The following is a 21370-nucleotide window of genomic DNA, read 5'->3' on the forward strand; positions in this document are numbered from 1 at the left end:
TGCAAGTATGCATACCTTTTATTTTATTAATAATTAACCTTATAAAAATATATAACTTATTTAGAATTGTGTATAGTCAATCACAGCTCAACTAATTAATCACATGTTTTACTAAATAATATTAAACAACTTGGCTGCCTCCATATGAGTAGACGACCCTAGACAAAGGGTCATTATTTCATCTGTTGGTTCACACCAGAAACCTAAAAGGTAAGGTACTTTTTTGTCCACATCCTTTTAGTTTGAGTGAATGAACAAAAGTCATCCACATACATTTAACAAGGACTAGAAACCAGTAGATGAAATCACACACTATATAGTAAATGACCCAACCCACAGCATATCAAAACCATCACATATTCACATATCTTAATTCTTAATTATGGCTCCAGATAGAGATACCATTATGGCTTCCTACAATGCTAAAAACAACTCAACCAATCTCCAAAAGCCCTCAAGGCTATCAATGGACACGCTACAACGAACCATATCGGATATCTCGTTTGAGTTAAGCAAAGAAGTGGATGCTGTTGCTGATCAGCTAAAGCTCCCCCCTATTTCGGAAGTTGAAGACGCAAAGTGCGAGTGTTGTGGGATGTCCGAGGAGTGTACACCCGAGTACATTGCAAAAGTGCGCGACAAGTTTTTAGGAAAACTAATTTGTGGGTTGTGTTCGGAGGCGGTGAAGGAAGAGATGGAGAAAAGTGGAGGAAAGATAGAGGAAGCATTGAATGAGCATACTAGGGTTTGTGTGAGGTTTAATCGGTTTGACCGACCCAACCCGGTGTTGTTCCAAGCCGCCGCCATGAAGGAGATGTTGAAGAAAAGTGCAAGGTTAGATGGAACTAGGGGCAAGTCTCTTAGCCCTAGAGATCATAAGAGAGGTTTTGGTATGAACAAGGGTGGGCTTGCAAGGAGTTCAAGTTGCATACCTTCCATTACAAAAGAAATGAACGACCGAGAGGTTGTCAATTAAGAAACTGTCACGTTTCTGATAACGAGTTCTCATGGTTAACTTAAAAAACATTTCTGCAAGTGATTGCTAGAAAATCCCTATTAGTGTACATACTATAAGTTGTTTCTTAGATGTTAACTTGAAAATAAACTCTCATAAATCCACCGAGATGTATATAGTGAGAATCTATGTGTGAATGCTGCCTTCAGTGTTTCTTAAATGTTCATGACTGTATATTAGTTACTTAATTAGTTCTCTCTCTTTGAATCATCTCAATTTTGCAGCTTTCCTATGAGTTTTATGAGTTTTTGGTTACACAAAACACGGATCATGTATATTTTTTGAACATGAATGGAATTTAAATAGTACCAACATTACTGCAAAAACAGTTTAATATAATTTAGATAAATATCTATAACAATATAATGTAACCATACATACAACATCTCCAAATTAAGCATGAATTACTTTCCGGTTTAATTCCTTACAATTTACAATTATGTCTTCACTCATGATAATAAAAGAGGCCGGGTTCGTTTATGAGCCGATTCACTAACAATCCCATTTTAGTGATACGATCTGACTCTCGAAGCTCATATAAAATTATAACTTATAAGCACAAGATACACATACACTAGCTTGCTGGCTCGCACATAACACATTTGATCATTTAAGTTGGGCCCAAATAAACGAGCCCAAATGTTGATGTTTATAAGCTAGAACTCAGCACTATTTATAAATAAGCCCATAACCCATTTGATTAGACCACAATAATATTAATTTTAATATTATTTGTTTAAAGAGATATTAACTTTAGTTATATGAGGTGGCTCAACGAGCCATGAAATAGCTTGGTTTTTTACCAGCCAAGCTTGAACTCAAATTTCATCTTGTTAAAATAATTGAATCGAGCCAAAAATATTTGTTTAACTTTGAGCCTGAGCTGAAACATGGTGAGTCATCTTATCAAGAAAATTCCATACTATCCGCACAAAGATAAGTCATCCGACCAAGAAAACCCGTAAGCGCTAGCTCCACACAAGCGAAGGTCACTCTTTGAGAACTATTCAAATGCCATACACGAGCATTACTTGATAAAGGTGCCCTTTCACAAGTTCAATTACTACTATTTCTGGATCTTATTCATAGTATGAGTTAATGATTTTTTTTTGTCATCGGAGTATTTAGGTAAACCGAATTTACTTGTAAACCAATTGAGAATTCATAATATACGGTGTATTTGAATGATCAAAATTAAATCAAGCGGTTGTTGAGGGGTAAAGTGTTTTGAACATTAAATACCTACGAAATTAATTGCTTGGGAAATAATATTTCCCAAAGTCGGATCAATTTGTATATCCAAATAATTTGCGGATCATTTGATTTGTGCAACAATCGTGATAAGCTTTTTGTAACACCCAGGATTTCGATCAAAATTATGTACAAGCGTTTTGATATTGTTGAAAACATTCTTTTGTTTTAAATTTTGTCTAAAAGTTTGCTTAAACGCCCCTAACACTTTTTAGTTTTTTCTACAATGAACGCCTAATGTAATATATTTGTAATAGTCCATTTATTGTAGTTCATAAAAGAATGTTGGTTCATTTGCAAAACAAATGTTCTTAAATTTTTACAAAATAATTAAAACTGTTAATCAGGATTCAAAAGAGTGAAAAATTATAACTAGCATCAATTCTGTGACAAAAGGTGATTGGATACTGAATTACTGATTACATAAGAGTTGTAATAAACTTTGATAGAGACCCGTAGAGTCGGTTAATTATGCTCCAAGAAACAAGAAGAATAAGGTTACACTTTATAGAAAAACATTAATGCTTAGAAATAAGAAACTTAAACAAACCTAATTAGAAAACAATAACAAGGAAATTAAACAATATATAAACTTAATTACTTTGCTTGCAAGAAACGTCTTTTGTATCATAATTAAGAAGTGGAACTTGGATAATATTACAATCGTATGATCACATTCGAAGAAAATAAATTAATAAAAACTAAAAGGAAACTGTAAGAAACATACTTATTAACAAATGCATGTATACAGCTAGTCTTAAATTTAATGATGTAATGATTTGATTCAAGTAATACATGTCCAATCCATTCACTTCTTTGCAATAAGCAACACATTAAATTACGTTACAACTAAGTTGATCACATAAAATTATTGACACACAACAAGAAATCTAAAGTATGCATGCTTTTATGTCTTCTACCTTTCTGTTTCATCCATAATTTATCATTATGTTCGCGCATATTAGTTATATATATATCATCGGTTAATTCTTGAGAGTTGGAATGCAGCTAGAACTTCGATAAATACTTAATTTTGGGGAATTCCTCACCATTCTATTTTCGAGGCTTCGTTTTGCTACGTTCTTCAGAGCCCATGCTAACGTGAGCTTCGGGTTGATTCCAGCAGTTATGTTGAAGTTTTGACAAATTTCATTATGAGAACTGAGTGCTTCGTCCATAGATTTTCCAGGGTTCTTTGATAAATATTCTTTGATAGCTTCAGAGCATAGGCCACTAACCCATGATCCTCCATGATTGTTCTTAACTAAAACTATGTAGTTGTTGGTGCAATCCTCTTTTTGCCCACAACAATGACACACTGCTTGAAACACTTCATCATCATTTATTTTGGTTATGACATCCAAGTCCTTCCTCATCTTTTCTATTTCGTTTGAGATGTCTGAAACCGCTTTGTGAAGATTGCGGGAGTTCTAGAAATAAGGAGACAAGTTACTATAAAACAATGAAAAACCTTGCAAAATGTTGTGTTGTTGATAACTATTCATAGGAATATAATGCAAATAATTAATTAAAAAGGAGAACACATCAAATCATATTTTTTAAATCATGGTAAAGAATATTATATATACGATAAACGCTAACTAATTATAGATTTTCTCTAACGTATATACTGCTAATAGTTACTACATTCATTAGCTCAAATCCATAAGTTACAACACCTTGGCTAAAAGAGGTTGCCAGAAACAACTAATCTTACTTTTTCTCAATTTATCATGCAAAATCATTTGCACTTCATGCACAAATAACAATATCTAGCATACGGCCATGGTGCAATGAAGGAATTGAACGATTGATATACATACCATGAGATGCAATGACTGATTTACCCAATGTCAGTGGTTTCGCTGTTTATCTGTGGCTACCTTATTGCAAATGGAACCTGAAAATCGTGTATGACAACAAATATGGTTGCATATAAATATACAAAAATAGTATCTTTCAAAAGATATCCAATTGCATATCATAAAATATCTTTGGAACTTTAATTAATGCCTACTCTATACCCCTATATGTGAAATATTGCTCTATATCCTAGTTCAGTTGATGATATTGTGGCAGTTTAGGTACTGGTAAGTGTTACATTTTATGTGTATCCGTAATTTTCCGTTTATTATCTGTTTTTTGTTGAGTACGTGTTGTCATGACAAAGGAGTATCATTGACAGTCCGTTTGTCAATAATTCACTGACTGAAACATGGTCTGGATAACTCATTGGTGATACTATGTTTTGTTTGATAGTGTATTTTATTAAAGTTAAGACAACTAGCAAGTCAGTAGCCGAAATATACATATTAATTTGTCATGTATGTTCATAGATGTTACTTTGGATTGATTTTATCTTGTTTCAACTAATATATATAGCTTTTCTCAAGACAAATCAAGCAGAGACGATTTATTGATATACACAAGAAAAATGGTATTGGTGTATATACAGATGTATGTGTAACTTAGTCTTTGTAGATTACAAAATATAATGGTAATTCCTTATAACTTAAAACTTTTTAACTATGCATGCATACTTTAAAATGTTTACCTAAATATTTATTTTTGAACAACCAACAAACAGAGAATTGCCTTACGAAGCCCTTAAGCGTCTCCATACAAGGTGACCCAATGGCAAAAGGTCACCGCCAGCTGGCCCAACCTAGCCGTACGAAGCCCTTAAGCTTCTCCAAGTTATCTCCATTTCTAGAGAAAACCCACCTGCCCGAAGGCCCATTGACGATAAAACCCAAACTCCTTTAGGATCGAACTGAAAAGATCTGTCTTCTTTAATTAAGCCTAACTAAGGATGAGCAAATTCGGTACCGGTATCGATTGGTACCGCTACTGAACCGGTATCTATTTGGTACCAAAGTTTTGAGTTTCGAGATCGGTATGGTACGGTACCGGTATTTCCCGGATTTTTGCCTTCAATACCGGTATCGAACCAAATATTCCGATACCGCTACCGGTACCAAGAATTTATGATTTTCGGAATCGGAATTTTCGATACCGGTACTAATGTCATCCCTAAGCCTAACTATATGTTGATAAACATAAAATGACTCGATCAAGATTTGGATAAGCCCTTGCATTAATGCTAGGTGGGCCAATGATCTACGAGAGTAAGGTTTCACTCACATACATGATCCGGTAGTAGCCGAATCTTGAACCATAGGTCTAGGCCTTCTTACATTACCCGTGAGCCCACACAAGCAAAAGTCATTAGAAATGATACAAAAGTCTTTTGTTATAATTGACAAATTGCAAGTGATTTCTAGTCAACAATCACATTGTTTGCTATAATATATTGTAACGCTTTTAGATCTTTGTAAGGTTCCAATTAGGTATGTTTAAAGAGTTCGCGGCTCGAAGCTCGCGTCTCGTTCCATAAAAGCTCGAATAAAACTAGTTAAAAAAATTTGATTTGAAATAACCTGGTTTGTGTTGGCTCATTTTTGTAACTGAGCCACAATCGACCATGGCTCGGCTCGATTAACTTCAAAATTGAGCTCAAGCCAAGCTAAGCTGCCTCGTTTAATTTTGAGCTCGAGCTTGAAACCAACATGGCTTAACTCGTGAACAACTCTAGTTCCAATTCAACAAAAAATTTAGAGCTGGCGGAATCGGTTGAAATAAATCATCTTGATTTTAACATTGTTTTCTCTAGGAACTTCACCTTTACCAAAAAAAAAAAAAAAAAGAACAGCAAATTGTATGTATGGACAATGTCGGATCTAGAATAAAGTTTCAGAGGTAACATTTAAAAAAAAAATTTTTACCGTGTTTCATACAATTAAACGAAACCAAAAAAAAATAAAAGCATGATAATAAATGAATTTAAACACATAGGATGCAGAATTCTCCTCTTTCGTTTTTGAAAGCTTGAAATCGAGTCATTATAGAATCTTCTTTTACATTATCAGCGTTTCTCTTCGATCGCACAAATTAAAGAATTATTCAAACACTCATCACTCATTTGATTGCGCAAATCCGCATGGATAAACTTCATTAAAAAAAACATTTTTCAACGGTTGCGGTTGCAACCGGTAAAAGCAACGCTAGCTTCAATGTTCGGTAAGCCGAAAAGCACGCCACTTTTCCTTCAGTTTATCAAATATTGAAGCTAGTGTTGGTTTTACCGATTGCAACCGCAACCGTTGAAAAATGTTTTTATAAATCAAGCTTATCAAGACGGATTTGCACAATCGAATGAGCGATGAGTATTTGAACAACATTTTAAATTGTGTGTTTGAAAAAGAAAAGTTTGATAAAGTAAAATAAGATGTTGTAATGGCTTGATTTCAAGCTTTCAAAAACCAAATAGGAAAAATCTCCACCTCTTGTGTTTAAATTTATTTATTATTGTGTTTCAATTTTTTGTTTCGTTTACATCGTATGTAATACGGCAAAAAAAAAAAATTCTCGGAGACGGCCCTGCTTAAAAGCCTTGGTTAAATAAACAAGGGAAAGTGAAAGTCATAGCTTGAGTTTCGGGTTGCTTTATCTTGTTGATTATGGTTAAAAAGGAGATCGTGTTAAAATATAAAAGGTAACCTGATGGCATAGGGAAGGCCTGCGACCTTGTACGTACCAAGAATGTTGCATAAGGAGGGCCAGCGAGACTTGTACGTACTATGAATGTGTTGGTATAGAGGAAGGCATGCAAGCCTTGTACCCGCGTAGTGGGTGAACATAGGGAAAGACGATGAAGTTTGTACGTGCTCACAACTATGAGTATAGACATGGTTTTGTGAGCCTTGTGAGCCGGACGCGTGCTTATGATTAGAATGCGATTATATGAATGTGTGTGCACTAAGTTAAGTTATGATATGATATAATATGTTATGTGTGTGTAATTTTATGACAACATATGAGTAATGTTAATCCGATGTCATACATTAAACTAGAATCATGTTGATGCAGGAATGAAAACTCTGTTTGAGATCTATGCACCAAGAGTAAAACCAACTGGTTGCAAGGTGCCTGGTTTGGAGCCTTAAAAGCAGGGTCGGCTCGGGCATAGGGCAATGTGGGCAACCGGTCGGGACACTTAATTTTCGGAGGCACAATTTTTTTTAGCTATATATTTTTATGAAAAAAATATGTATATTTAGTTTGGTCTAGTGGCAAAGGATATGACTTCCAACCAAAAGGTTGTAGGCTCTAGTCTCACTTAAGACATTTTTAAGCTTATTTTTATACGAAACGTTTACCAAGTAAGCCCATTTAAAAATTTAATTGTTTAAACAAAAAAATAAAAAAACCATTTATATAAGGCCTAAAATTTTTTGCTTATATTATTTCGTTACTTGTTATGGTCTACGGGCCTTTTTATTTCGGCTCAGCCGAGGCATATAAATTCTCTGAGACGGCTCTGCTTAAAAGCGCCCTCGTTATTGATAATACTTACGTTATTTGCTGGCTCGACTCTCACCCCATACAAGGCTCGGCGGTCATGTTAATTAGGCCTGTTTCTGGCGACGGCCAAACTTTTTAAAAAAGAAAGTTATATATAAAATTATTATGTTTATTTAGTAGTTTGAGTCTATATAAAGTGTGTATGAATTACCCAAATGTCTAAATATAAATAAGATAATGGAATGCATCATTTTAAGACTTTATATTCTAATAGATCAGTGTTCAACACCTTTATCATCGACCTTTTTTTGATAGGTTTTTAAAAGATGGTCGCCTTTAACACTCGAAATCACTCAATGAGGCCTCGTTATTTTTAAGGAAAATTGGTTTTTATTGGTCCCAACTATTTTATTTTGGTCGGCACTGGTCCTAACTTTCATTTTGGCTGGCAACGGTCCCAACTTTAACATTCGTTTCTTCCACCAGTCCGCGACTGGCGGAGTACTAACTTCGTTAAATATTTGCTGATGTGTCCATCTGAGTTGCCAAAAAAACATTACATGGCAGCCAACGTGGATATGGTATTATACTTAACATATTACATTCATAATTCATCTCTAATTCTCCATCAGGACACCCAAATCAAAATCCCCAATTTATCTCAAAAACCCTAATTGAATCATCTAATCAATTACAATCTTAAACCCAGATCATTAGAAGAATTGACAACAAAATTAAGACAATCTGTGTTATAACTTATACCTTAACTGGTCGATGGTAAATTCAAATCAGAGCTACTACTGCATATGAACTGAAGCTTAGTGTGAAGATGAAATGAAACCAAATGAAAGGCTGAAGTCGCACTGCTGCAAAGGCGTAGACAAGGACATAGGTGTTGCTTCAGTCGTGGTGAGAGAAATAAATATGAATTTCAGGTTCTTTTTCATTAGCTGCTACATTCGGTCAACAATGGGATACGACGACGCTAAATGGGAGACGACGGCGCTGATTACGCTTGAGGTGATGATATTCTGCAATGGGAAGGAATTGGGGATGATTACTGCTTAGGGCTTGAGATTGTAATTGATTAGATGATTCAATTAGGGTTCTTGAGATAAATTAGGGATTTTGATTTGGGTGTGCTGATGGAGAATTTGGGATGAATTATGAATGTAATATGTTAAGTATAATATCATATCCACGTTGGCTGCCATGTAATGTTTTTTTGACAACTCAGATAGATACATCAGCAAATATTTAACGGAGATAGTACTCCGTCAGTCGCGGACTGGTAGAATAAACGAATGTTAAAGTTGGAACCGTCGCCAGTCAAAATAAATGTTGGGATCAGCGTCGACTAAAATAAAATAGTTAGAACCAATAAAAACTAATTTTCCTATTTTTAAAGTGGTTAAAGTTGTAATGGAAAAAGAGACGAAGGACTTTTACTTCACCAACTTCCACGTGAGTAAGGCACGTGCATCCCACCCCAAATCACGTGACCGAAGCAGACATGTGCTCTCACGTTCAAGAAATAAAAAAAAAACTTACCAAAATACTAGAAAAAAATTTGCTTAAACAAACAATTTAACGTTAATATTATTTGTTAATATTGTTTAAAAACAATGCACGTCCGATTACCCAATAAAAAAATGCCATGTTTCATTGACCCATCGTCTTATTGCCTTTTAACTCACATGCTTAGCTGACACTCCCCTCAACCCACTCTCACATGCTGTTTAATATCTTTATATTTCACAATGATTTTCTCAAAGTTTTGATCCTAACCTTTTATAAATTAGTGTTGTTTAAAGTTTATAACTTTATGATTCGAACTCGACATGAGAATAAGTATTTTGCTTTCAGACCCAACATGTTTAACAAATTAATCTTGTTTAGAGTTGGCATGTTAAGCTGGTTATAGGTTAGTAAACAGACCATCTTTGAGTTCATATGTTCATACTTTCTTTATAAGAAGAATCCTTTACAATAAGTTCTTATTTATTAGGGTGGAAGAGGTACTCATGGTTACTATTCATGTACAATTCAATCCTGTTCTGTTGTCTCATTTTTACCATCAACTACCCACAAACCATGAAATCACTGACAATACATGCTCACTAAGTACCCTAGAACTTTTTGTTTGTTTTTTAGTTCTCCAAGTACAATAAATATCAGAAATGAATCATTGTTGTTTGACAAACATACGCAATGAAATGAAGTCGTACACCATACCCACGTGGGGTGGCGATGGTGTTGCCATGTGGTTTGAAAGTCATACATACTATCCATATTGATGCCATGTCCACTCTTACAACTTATTTATCCTTCCTACCTGATTGCAACCCATTTGTAACATGTCAACTTGTTTACAGTTCATCTGTCAGTTTAACTTGTTTAGATTAATGGGTTAAAGGGACATGTTAGGTTAATATAGTTTTGAGTGTATTGAAGGACATGGTTGATGTATTTGACGCGCATAAATATATTTACGAATTGTATTAAAGTTTGTTAGCTTAAATTATTAACTTAATTACCAACACGAAATGATTATCAAATGAGTTTATGAGGTTATGCTATCTTATATATCAATAAAAGAGCAAGGGATGCTGAACTTTATAAGCTTATGAATTACAAGTTTATTGTGTTTTGAATAATTATTCGTTTAATTATTTATTTACTAATTAAAAGTAAAAGTAAAAGATCTTTAGTTAAACTGTATTTGGAGGGGAAATAAATATTTGGGATGGAGCCTATGTGGTCTCTCATTCATATTCAATTCCAATCGGGCTTTATCGCAATGAATCCTCAGGCAGCGGGTTTTCCTCGAAACAGGAGATGGTGAGGCTTTGGCTATCAAGCGATGTCTGCGATCACGGGTGTATATATTGCCTTTTGCTATTGAGTTACCCAGGTTAGCTGGGCTTTATTCGTTGATCGTTAAAAGAATATTAAAAGTAAAAGATATATTTTTAATATGTAAAGGACAATTTACCAATGAAGAGGTGAGTAGTACAAGAATCATTCATTCGGTATCACTCCTAGGGATCGTTCCATTCACCTTTGACCCGAATATTATATTATTAAATCATGCAAGAAGATAATCCAACGTGGCATTAGTATCTACTTGTAACAAATTTAATAAACGATAAATATTAGATTTTTTTCTTAAAAAAGTTTCATTCTAAGTATAAAAATAGATATTTTTCATACCATTACCCTAACATTCTAAGAGTAAAAGTCCTATAAATAGTGTAGTAATAAACATACAATTTTCCAATAACAAATGCTTAACTTCGAATCCTATTTCTGTTAGTTTCTTATCATAACTTTTAAAAACTACTTGTCAGACGTAAGCCACACATTATCTGATATCGTTGATTAACAAAGTTTTAACAAGATTCAGTTATGTTTTAATCAGATTCTCGTGTTAAAAAATCATTAACAATAATAAAAATAATGTTTGTGGAGCAATATAAAATTATCAAATTAAAACTTATTGTAATATGAAAAAAAAAATGTTTGGAAATCAAAGTTAATGTGCATATCAAAGAATTTTTAGTCAAATCAATAAAATCTATAATCATATACATCTCACGAAAACCCAAAAACTGTGAAATTAAGGATTTGTTTAAGTATCTAGTTAAAGAGTTTTTGTCAAATATAAGATTATAACTCAAGGATGATTGGATATAATAATCTTACTTGTCTAGTTCATGAGCATTTGACTATTTGAGGTTTATAATATGATTGTTCAGTATTGAGTAGACTCGGAAAATTAAAACCGAAACCGAATCAAACTCAAGTTGAAATCCGATTTGCTGATCAAACCAATTTTAATATCATAATAAATTGTTTATCCAATTATTTTTCGAATATTTCAAATTCAATTACGGAATGATTTTCCAATGCGAATTCGTATACGGTTCATTACTAAATTGCTTGAAACTAATTTCAATTCAAGGAAACCAAAAGCTAATTTGATGAACACTATAGCGATGGGCTAACGGATTATTCAGCACGACCTAATTCGACAATTAGTTGAGTGTGTTGCATCACTTGTTAAAAAAGTGACTAGTCTACTACTCATTTGTGTATATAGGCTATAGCTTTAGTAGTATCACACCTCAACTATATAAAATGAACGTACTATTATAATAAAAAAGACAACTGAAACCAGTATATGATCAAAGCATAACAAGTTAATTTAATTGTCACATCAACATTACTGTCTGTGTATTAAAATTGGTTAGTTGTATAGAATCATCCTAATTATAACTTTAAATAAATTGTTAAGATAAAAAATAACAACTTGATATGTCAACTAAAAACCATAAAAACAAATTAACCGACTAATAACCGAACTAATTGAATCTAATGGTCGATCAGTTTCGACTTTTTTTGTAGACCACAATTAGCATGTCGGTTTTGGCAATTCATATTTCCATAGCCGAACCAACCAATCTATGATTTCGTTATTCAAATATTTTTTTTAGATGCTACAAATTATTTAAGCTCAAATGTCTAACAATTTATTAAGCAATTAATACTTAAAACTTTTAAAGCCCGCACTTTCATTCTCCGATTAACCGATAACTCGATTACGATTACAGTTTTAAGCCAATTAAGACCGACTCAATACAATACTAAAACCAAGTCCTAACCCTTTATTCCGTACGTCCTATAATACATCATATTTAGTTGCAATGTCATGGAATAAGTCAATAAAATCGTACATCAAATTACCAAAAATAAATCCTACCATAACAATAACCCTAATAAAATAATAATATTTATTAATAAATATTAATTATTGCATGTTTTTAGGTGTCACCATCCCCCTTCAAACGCAAATAAACTCACCCTCACCTCTCTTCACTCCTCAACTCTCTCCACCTCCACACACTCTCTCTCCCTTTATATCATCTACGTTACCACTCGATCAATCCCATAATAATGGAGAAACGAAACTCCGAATTCGTCATCGACGACCTTCTCAATTTACCCGACGACACTATCGTGGCTGATGAGCCATACGATGATGTTGTTGGAGACATGCATGCTAATGCTGAGTCCTCGATCATGACCACCGCCGTCGACAGCTGCAACTCCTCTGGAGACGGTGGTGGCCTCACCGATATGACTCAATTCTCACATGACCTTTGTGTCCCGGTAATTCATTGTTTTCGAAAATAGAAACGTATTTTGCTCATTTGTCACTTGTACCGTATAATAAGTTATACGCACGTTCATGCACTTTTATTGTATTATTATTTCAATAATAGAAATGAGCTTGAGAAATGTAAATATTTGTGAGAGGTGTAAATGAGTCGAGCTGTGCTTGAGCTTGATTTGCTTTACACACTCTTATAGAGCTCTGACTCTATTTCAAAAGTTAAAGCTTGCCCCGAGCATGCTTTTTAAGCACGGACTCAGCTTGTGCTTTATTATTTTTGAGTTATTTTATTAATTTGTTTGTATACATAATTTATAACTATAGGTTTTATATTTAATTAACATAATATATATATATATATATATATATATATAGTCTTTTATAATAATGTAAGCTTACAGTAATAGTAATTATGTACATATACATTCAGCATATTAAATGAAAGTTATATAAAAAACATGGTTGTTTAGGCTCGTGAGACTTGAGCTTGATAAATAAACCTCGAGCTCATGAGCTTGAGAACTCAAATATCTCAGGAATGGCTTGGTTTATTTACATACATATATTTGTAACTATTTTATTTTAAAAATTCACTCTTCTTCTCAAAAATTGAGTAAAAGCACTTAGGTTCTTAATTATCATAATTACACCAATATAAATGCTAATGAAAGTAAAATATATGCAACATCTTGTGAATATTTGGTGATGGTTTATAAGTGAATCTTTAAATAACTCCATTAACATTACTTTGATAGTACGATGATATGGCTGAGCTAGAATGGCTATCGAATTTTGTGGAGGAATCATTTTCATCTGAAGACATGGAGAAGATTCAATTGCCATCAGGAGTCAAATCTCAACCTGTTAATGTATCCACCAAGACTCACCAATTCCATCATGACATCGATAACCAATCCAACCACTCGATGTTTAACACAGACGTGACGGTTCCAGGCAAGGCACGCACTAAGCGTTCTCGTGCTGCACCACGCAATTGGACTTCTCGACTCATTAGTCTCTCTGAGCCTTCCATGGGCCCCACCTCTATTCTATCCTCCGAGTCGGAATCTGAAATTGGCTCTACTCTAATTGGCAAGAAAACAGTGAAACCTCTCCCAAAGAAAAAAGAGGTTTATGACAATGAATCACACAATGGAGAAGGGCGGAAGTGTCTACATTGTGCCACTGATAAAACCCCTCAATGGCGTACCGGACCATTAGGTCCGAAAACGCTTTGTAATGCGTGTGGGGTTCGCTACAAGTCTGGTCGATTGGTTCCTGAGTATAGACCAGCTTCAAGCCCCACGTTTGTACTTGCCAAACACTCCAATTCGCACCGTAAGGTACTTGAGCTAAGAAGGCAAAAGGAGATGCAAGTTTCACACCAACAACCGTTCTATCATCATCAAAATATGATGTTTGATGTTTCTAATGGGGACGATTACTTAATCCACCAACATATTGGTCCGGATTACAGGCAACTAATCTAATTAAGTTGATGTAGTCAACAAGTTGTTCTAGCTTTTTTTTTTAATGTTTGGAAATTTTTAACCAAAATTTCATAGGGTTAGGATAAACTTATGAAGTTTTGAAAAAAAAATAGTTGAATTTTGGAGGGTAAACTTTAGATTCTTGTAATGTTAATTGAGTTTTCATCTGCATGCCAAATTTTGGCAAATTCGATCTAGAACTAATTTTTTCACATTAATTATTCCCTTTTTGCTGTTACATTTTATAATCTCTCTTTACCTATATGTATAACCATATGAAAAATATACAATATTAAAAGAGTATTAAACTAATCAAATATATATTTCTCTGTCAGTATATTAGCAATATTTATACAACTAAGATCATCTATGCATTTAAATAAAATTGTTTTGATTTCATAAAATGCTAAGTTTATTTTTTTATAAAGCTATATGATATATACGATTTTTATAATAGTTATACTTATTTTTAATGAATTATCCTTTTATCATAAAGCAATTCACGTGAACCAAGGTTACCATGTGCACAACTTTAATACAATTTTGGAAAATTTGATTTAAATAAAAATTAAACAAATACAGAAATTCATGTGATCATGTGCCAGCCTCCCCTCCATCAACCTCAAGAGAAAGATGAGTATAAGACCTTAAATCAGGCAGTGTCCAATGGCTGGCCTAAAACCACATGCATTCATAATACTTATCTTGATTGTCTCAAAACTTAAGTGATATTTATATGTTTCTTAGAATATAAAATACCATGGTTTATACATTTTCTTCTATCATTGTGCCCATACATGTCGAACCATCATATCACATGTTTAGTGCTTTCTCATTTGAAAGAAAGTGTATGGTTCAAAATTTCAAATTGATTTTGTGTTATATCAACATATATCAATAAATGGTTTGTAAGCAAAAGCAAACATATCAATGTTAAGTTATAATATATGTTAGAACTTGTAGAGTACATATTCAGTATTAAATAACCATAATCAAATCCTTAAACCACGTTTAAGTCAAAAGTGACCGAAGTTTACACCGATTCAACAAAAGGTGAGCGTAATCTTTGATCAATGTCAACACTTGATGTCTAATGCAATCGATGTTGGTTAGATTTGTTGGTTGACAATGGAAAAGTGTATAAGCGCCTTGCGTATTATGTAATAGTCAATGTCACATCAGACGTTTATGGTAGTTTCACACTAAGTGACTAACATTATAGATTGTTAACCTTACAATGACATTTTACACAAGTTTGTGTATGGAGTATTTTCAATAAATCAATTATAACACAAACATAACTAGTTATGTTGGTTATAATTACGTTTAATATCAAAAGAGGAACAATGGCATGTTTTTGTTTTAAAAATAATGTAACTAAGTTTTGCAATAAATTTCTCTGTTGAAATCAATGTTAGGATCAAGCTAATTATTTCCCTATCTTACTGATATTATTCTGAAGAAATGAATTGATTTTCTTCGAATGAATCTTTTTAATGATTTCAATCCATAAAGCATTCGGATACACCAATCTCCAAATAAATCTAGTTAATAGGATGTCAGATTTAACCAAGTTCATGTTTGTGCCTACTACTGTATAAACATAGTATATCATACTCAGTGGCGGAAAATTTTTCCTATAGGTTCGGGATTTTTCGGTGCTCGATTTTTTCCGACGTCAAAGTTTTCGGGCCCTAAGTCATAATTAATAGAAAAGATATCACATATTATAATCGTTTCCTACACATTTTCAAGTTTTGAAAACAATTCATAACATTTTTAATCGTGACTTCAAAAAAGAACTCATTTTCAATATAACAAATGCAAGAATCGTATATATAGTCCTCACCTATCTAATTACACAAAATCAAAGAAAGATTCGTCGTGAGGTCTGCATCGATTGAAGGCTCATCAAAGAAAGAGTTAGTTGGCCGGCCGTTGTGTCGTCTGGTTCAAGTGCGGCAGGCAAGACGTTCGTAGTCAGCCTTGAGGCGAACTGGCGAAGGCGACGAGATGGATGGTCGTTTGGTTGATAGAAACATAATTTATCGGTCGCTGAGGAGATGGATGTTGTTTTTGTTGTTTTATTTAATTTCCACTTAGGTATTAGGCTTAAGAATGCTAACTGAGTTGGGTTTACTGGACAAATCTATGAATAATTTGGATTTTTTTATAATCTATATATGTGTTATTATTGGTCAATTTATAATGTTTGTTAGCAATTTTTAAAATTTTTATATATTATAAAAAATATTCATTACTAAAAAAATTTTAACCAAAATTTTTATAATTAATGGATTTGAATACTTTTTTTAGAATGACATTAGGTTCGCTCGCCGAAAAAGAATGGGTTCGCTCGTTGGTTCGATACTATAGGTTGTATGTCAACCGAAAAAAGACCGGGTTCGGCCGAACCCGGTCACCATCATGTGGCTATATGTAGAATACTGTACTATATATATATTACATAAATGCAGTATACAACATATATGTAGTATGGAGTTATTAGGTTCTTTAACGAAGAATTACAAAGAATTAGATCTCTCGTTATCCTGTCCCTACATATAGATCATGACTAGTTTACATTTTTAGCAAGTATATATCCTCTTCATGATGTGCATGAAGCCGGTTAAGCCGTTGGAACATTTCAATAAATTGTTTTTGGTGGTTCTTGCGGGAAAGAGTGGGTGGATGGAGTTCTTGTGTCAGAACTACTTTGAAAGGGTTATTTGAGTTCTTGTGTAAGAGATGTTCTTTTATAGTTTTAGCTGGCTATAAAAAGAAGAAAGCTAGAAGGTGATGAACTTACATGAATTGAATACCTCAAAAAGGCTGTTGATACTTGAGAGGTTGTCAACAATTCGAGTTGAGCCGAGCTTGGCACAAGCTCGACTAGGCTCTAGCTTGGCTCATTTAACTTACAAGAGATCGATCTCGTCTCGGCTCGTTTTTAGCTCTATTTCAATTAAAGTTTGGACTCATCTCGTGCGTAGTTTTCAAACTTGAGCTAGACTTGTTTATTACTTATTAATTGTTTTATACACATATTTTAATTTTTGTAAGTATTATAATTATACATGTTATATATTATTTAGCTATTTTAATTAGTAAGTTATATATAACAATAATTATTATACATATATATATATATGTACTAAATTAAATAAAAATTATATAAATAGTATGCTCATTTAAGGTCGTAAGTCAACTTGAGCTTGATAATTAAGTTGAGTTCATGCTCGGGTATGTTTATCAATAAGCTTTTGTTTTTTTTTACTCGACTCATTTAAACTAAGTTCAGTTCAAGTTTTTAGCGAGTCGATATCAAGTAGCTAGCTTAAAGCAGCGTGACTCGTTTACAGCTTAGTTATCAAAGACACTCCTAAGCTCACTTCTAGTGTTTAGAACCCAGGCTTACGATCGAAATTCCAGTTAAGTGTGGGTACACAAACCAAACATACTAACTTAGAGTCTCAAACCAACAAAAGCCACATGGCACTGTATATATTTAATTTAACAAATTATCATAAAAGTTTAAAAAGATTTGGTATTTTATTATGAAATGAATTAATTGTAAAGAGCGGAAGATGCTCGTAATACTGTATGCTTGATCCTAGACATCGCTGATCCATATGCTGGTCATGCTCAATTATTTTAGTTAAATAATATATCAAGTACGAATATATACATAAATATATAAATAACACTGCTGGGTACTTCTGCAAAAACCAGAAATTCTAAGCATCAATGCATGTTGAAGGATGTATGCATGCATCATTAAATAGGTAAAAAAATCATTTAAAATGGATTAATTAAGAATTTTAAATTATAAAAACAAGTGATATATATAATAGCATGTAAATTTATAAGAATTAACAGTTATAAAACTTAGGAAAGGATGAATAAAGTAGCCATCAAGCAACACGTAGAGACCCGTCATTGTTAACTTAAATGTTAAGGACGTGATCTCACCTATCACGTAGAGACCCGTCACGCTTACTCTTAAGCCCGACTTATGGAAACTCTAATACATAGTTTTTGTTTCATGATTATTTAGTTTATAAACGTAAATATACTTTTAAAACCAAGTGATTTCTTGTTGTACGATAGATAAATTTATGACTAAACAGGCATGCCAAGCCAAGCCCAAGGTCACCCAAACTTGAGCTTGGATCGTTTAACACATTAGAGTTCGAACTCGTATATTTAAAAAAAATGTTTGAAAACTCGAATCCGGCATGTGATACATTTGGGAGCTCGGATCACCTTTTATCAAGTCATTTTTTCTTCAAAAACTCAAGCTCCATCGACTCGGTTCTTTTTATTATTTATGTGTTTTTAATATTTTTGTTCAATAACTTCTATTGAATATGATATTGATTTGTTTTGTTATTTGTTTACAATGTATTAGTGGGTCCTGTAAATGTTTTTTCGATAACTAATCATGATTATACAGAATTATCTTGTTACTTATTAATGGGCCCCTTTAGGTTATATACGGTTTAGAGTTTAGAAGAGTGGCTTAGCCCAAATAAGAATCATTTATTGGGCCGGTTCAACTCGTTGAATCATTTATATAAAGTGGGCCTCGAAGGCAAGCCCAAAGTGTAGATTTATTACTCAAAATCGATATCAGCTTAGGTGTTTAGCCAGTGATTTTAATCTAAAAAAATGTGGATAAGAACTCACACTTTTTTTAACGAAAGAATTGTATTACCCAAAAAAAAAAAGAAAGAAAAATTGGAAATAAATAATCCAATCTGTTTTGTATTGGCCGATAAAATTCAAACTTTAAAAATCACTACCAATGGTCTCAACTTTCAACTATTTTTATCTCAATGGTCCTCCGTTAAAAAACACTTAACACCGTTACGTTTTTTCCCGAGTTTCAAACCGATTTTTTAGGGCTTTTGATTGAAAGAACGATACGAGTCGACCGGTGTAAAACTTACTTCGAAACGGTGATCCAAGCGACGAAACAATGTTTCAATTCGGGTGTTTGAATTCTCAATTAACAAAAATCAAGTCATTTGAATCATCGTTTCAAGATAAGTTTTACATACCTCGAATCGTATCGTTCTTCTGATCAAAAGCCCTAAAATATCGGTTTGAAACTCGGGAAAAAACGTAACAGCGTTAAGTGTTTTTTAACGGAGGACCATTGAAACAAAAGTAGTTGAAAGTTGGGACCACCGGTAGTGATTTTTAAAGTTGGGATTATTATCGGCCTATACACAAAAATTAGGATTATTTATTTCCAATTTGCCAGAAAAAAAACGGGGAGGACTCTTGGCCATGTGCATTAGCTTAAAGTAGATGAAAAAAAATTACACCAATTTGATTAGTTAAAGCTCTCATTTCTCGCCCTATTTTTTATCCAAATGAAAGCATATCTTTAATGTCTTCAATAATCTTGTTTGGACAAACCTATTTATCATTAAACACGTTTACGTTTCGAGACTTCCATGAGCATCAATGTGCGATCAAGAAAATACTGAGAACTTCATCTTCTCGTCAATTTTCGACACCACAAGTGGGTGGTCAAAATGTTGTTTTAGAGAATCCAAGGGAAAAAATGAAAGACAACACCATTGTTGAACCCTGCTCCAGATAAGTTTAGCCAACTCGCATCGACACCATTGTTGAACGCGGCTAAATTTATTAAGAGATTTAGATAAGGATGTGTGTTGTCTTTGAAGCCGGCTTGTGAATTCATCTAATTATATTGTGTCACGTGGCGCTGACTAGACCCAACCCTTCAACCCTTGTGGGTCGCGCCACCGGTGAATTCCCCGTTTTCGTTCACGCCCGCTGAATTCATCTATTCGCGAGCCAACCCATCAATCTTCTTCCTTTAGCCCAAGCGAACACGCTCGCCCGGGGTCACGGCGCCCGCTCGCAGCGAGTGGTGAAGCGGGGATGTTGTGGTGTTCGTGGCCGAAGTGGCTCGTACCACTCACTGAAGTCGGTGCTCGCTTGACCACAACGCATAGTCTAACAACTAACATTATTATTTTCTTTTTAATTATTATAACCAGGCATCTCGCCTTGTAAAACTATTTCTTTTCCGTTTTAATAGCTATGCTTTTCATCTATCTCATTTGTTAAGTTCACAACCTTTTAAAGAAAAACTATATAAAAAAGAATATAACTATCAACACTAGACAAATGGCAAAACTGTAAGCCCCAATCCTGGTGCCCTAAATTAGATGTTGGATTTACTCATAAACACAATTCTAAATATCATAGTGAATTAAAACTTTTGCGGAATAACTCAAACATTAATCAATATGTTACTAAACAACACATCATGTTTTAACAAAGGCTAACTTGTTTTAAACATAACATAAAAGTTTCATAATCTTTCTTCTCAAGATGCCAGCCTTCCAGTCCCTACCATGTGTCATCCTCAAGCCATCTCCTTTAATCTATTTACCTGCGTGCATACTAAAAGTCAGCTACGCTGAGTGAGTTCTAGTTAATTATCATGCATTACATATACTTACTTATTAATACGCGTCCGAAGATACGCATTAATACTTACCTGTTCATCTATCATACATACATACATACATACATACATACTTCATACTAACTACATACCTCGGATATTATAAGGGTCCGGTCCCTACATACCTTGGATATTATAAGGGTCCAATCCCTACATACCTTGGATATTATAAGGGTCCAGTCCTTGCATACCTTGGATATTATAAGGGCCCAGTCCCTGCATACCTTGGATATTATAAAGGCCCAGTCCCTACATACATCGGTTATTATTAGGGCCCGGTGCCCTCTAGCATACCATAAAATTCTACCTTCGTTACAATTCCTTTCTACTTTCTTCAATCATAACTAATATAACAACTACGTGCATACTAGTTAATCAATCCATAACATTCACATTCACATGCAAACATATAACTATTATACACTTACCATTTAAGGTAAGTGTATTAATATAACACATCGCAGTATGCACACAGCCCCGAAAACATAACACATAAAAGGTGTTAGAACTCACCTGGATGTTGTTCCTCTCGGAGTTATTTGTAACACTTCTCCTTAGTTGCC

At 33.7% G+C, this 21370-nt stretch overlaps 1 protein-coding gene and 1 pseudogene across 1 annotated transcript; both read left to right on the forward strand.

Moving 5' to 3' along the window:
* Window positions 1-387: 387 nt before the first annotated feature.
* Window positions 388-1074, forward strand: LOC143565748 (uncharacterized). Its single transcript, XM_077052621.1, has one exon. The coding sequence runs from the start codon at window positions 407-409 to the stop codon at window positions 974-976; it is 570 nt and encodes a 189-aa protein (XP_076908736.1). The 5' UTR covers window positions 388-406; the 3' UTR covers window positions 977-1074.
* An 11512-nt stretch (window positions 1075-12586) lies between these two features.
* Window positions 12587-14550, forward strand: LOC143565760 (GATA transcription factor 9 pseudogene; annotated as a pseudogene).
* The last annotated feature ends 6820 nt before the right edge of the window (window positions 14551-21370 follow it).

Source organism: Bidens hawaiensis, unplaced genomic scaffold (genome assembly GCF_021521415.1).
Source record: "Bidens hawaiensis isolate Kalapana, Puna unplaced genomic scaffold, B.hawaiensis_p1.1 tig00022519_1, whole genome shotgun sequence".
Lineage (NCBI taxonomy): Eukaryota > Viridiplantae > Streptophyta > Magnoliopsida > Asterales > Asteraceae > Bidens > Bidens hawaiensis.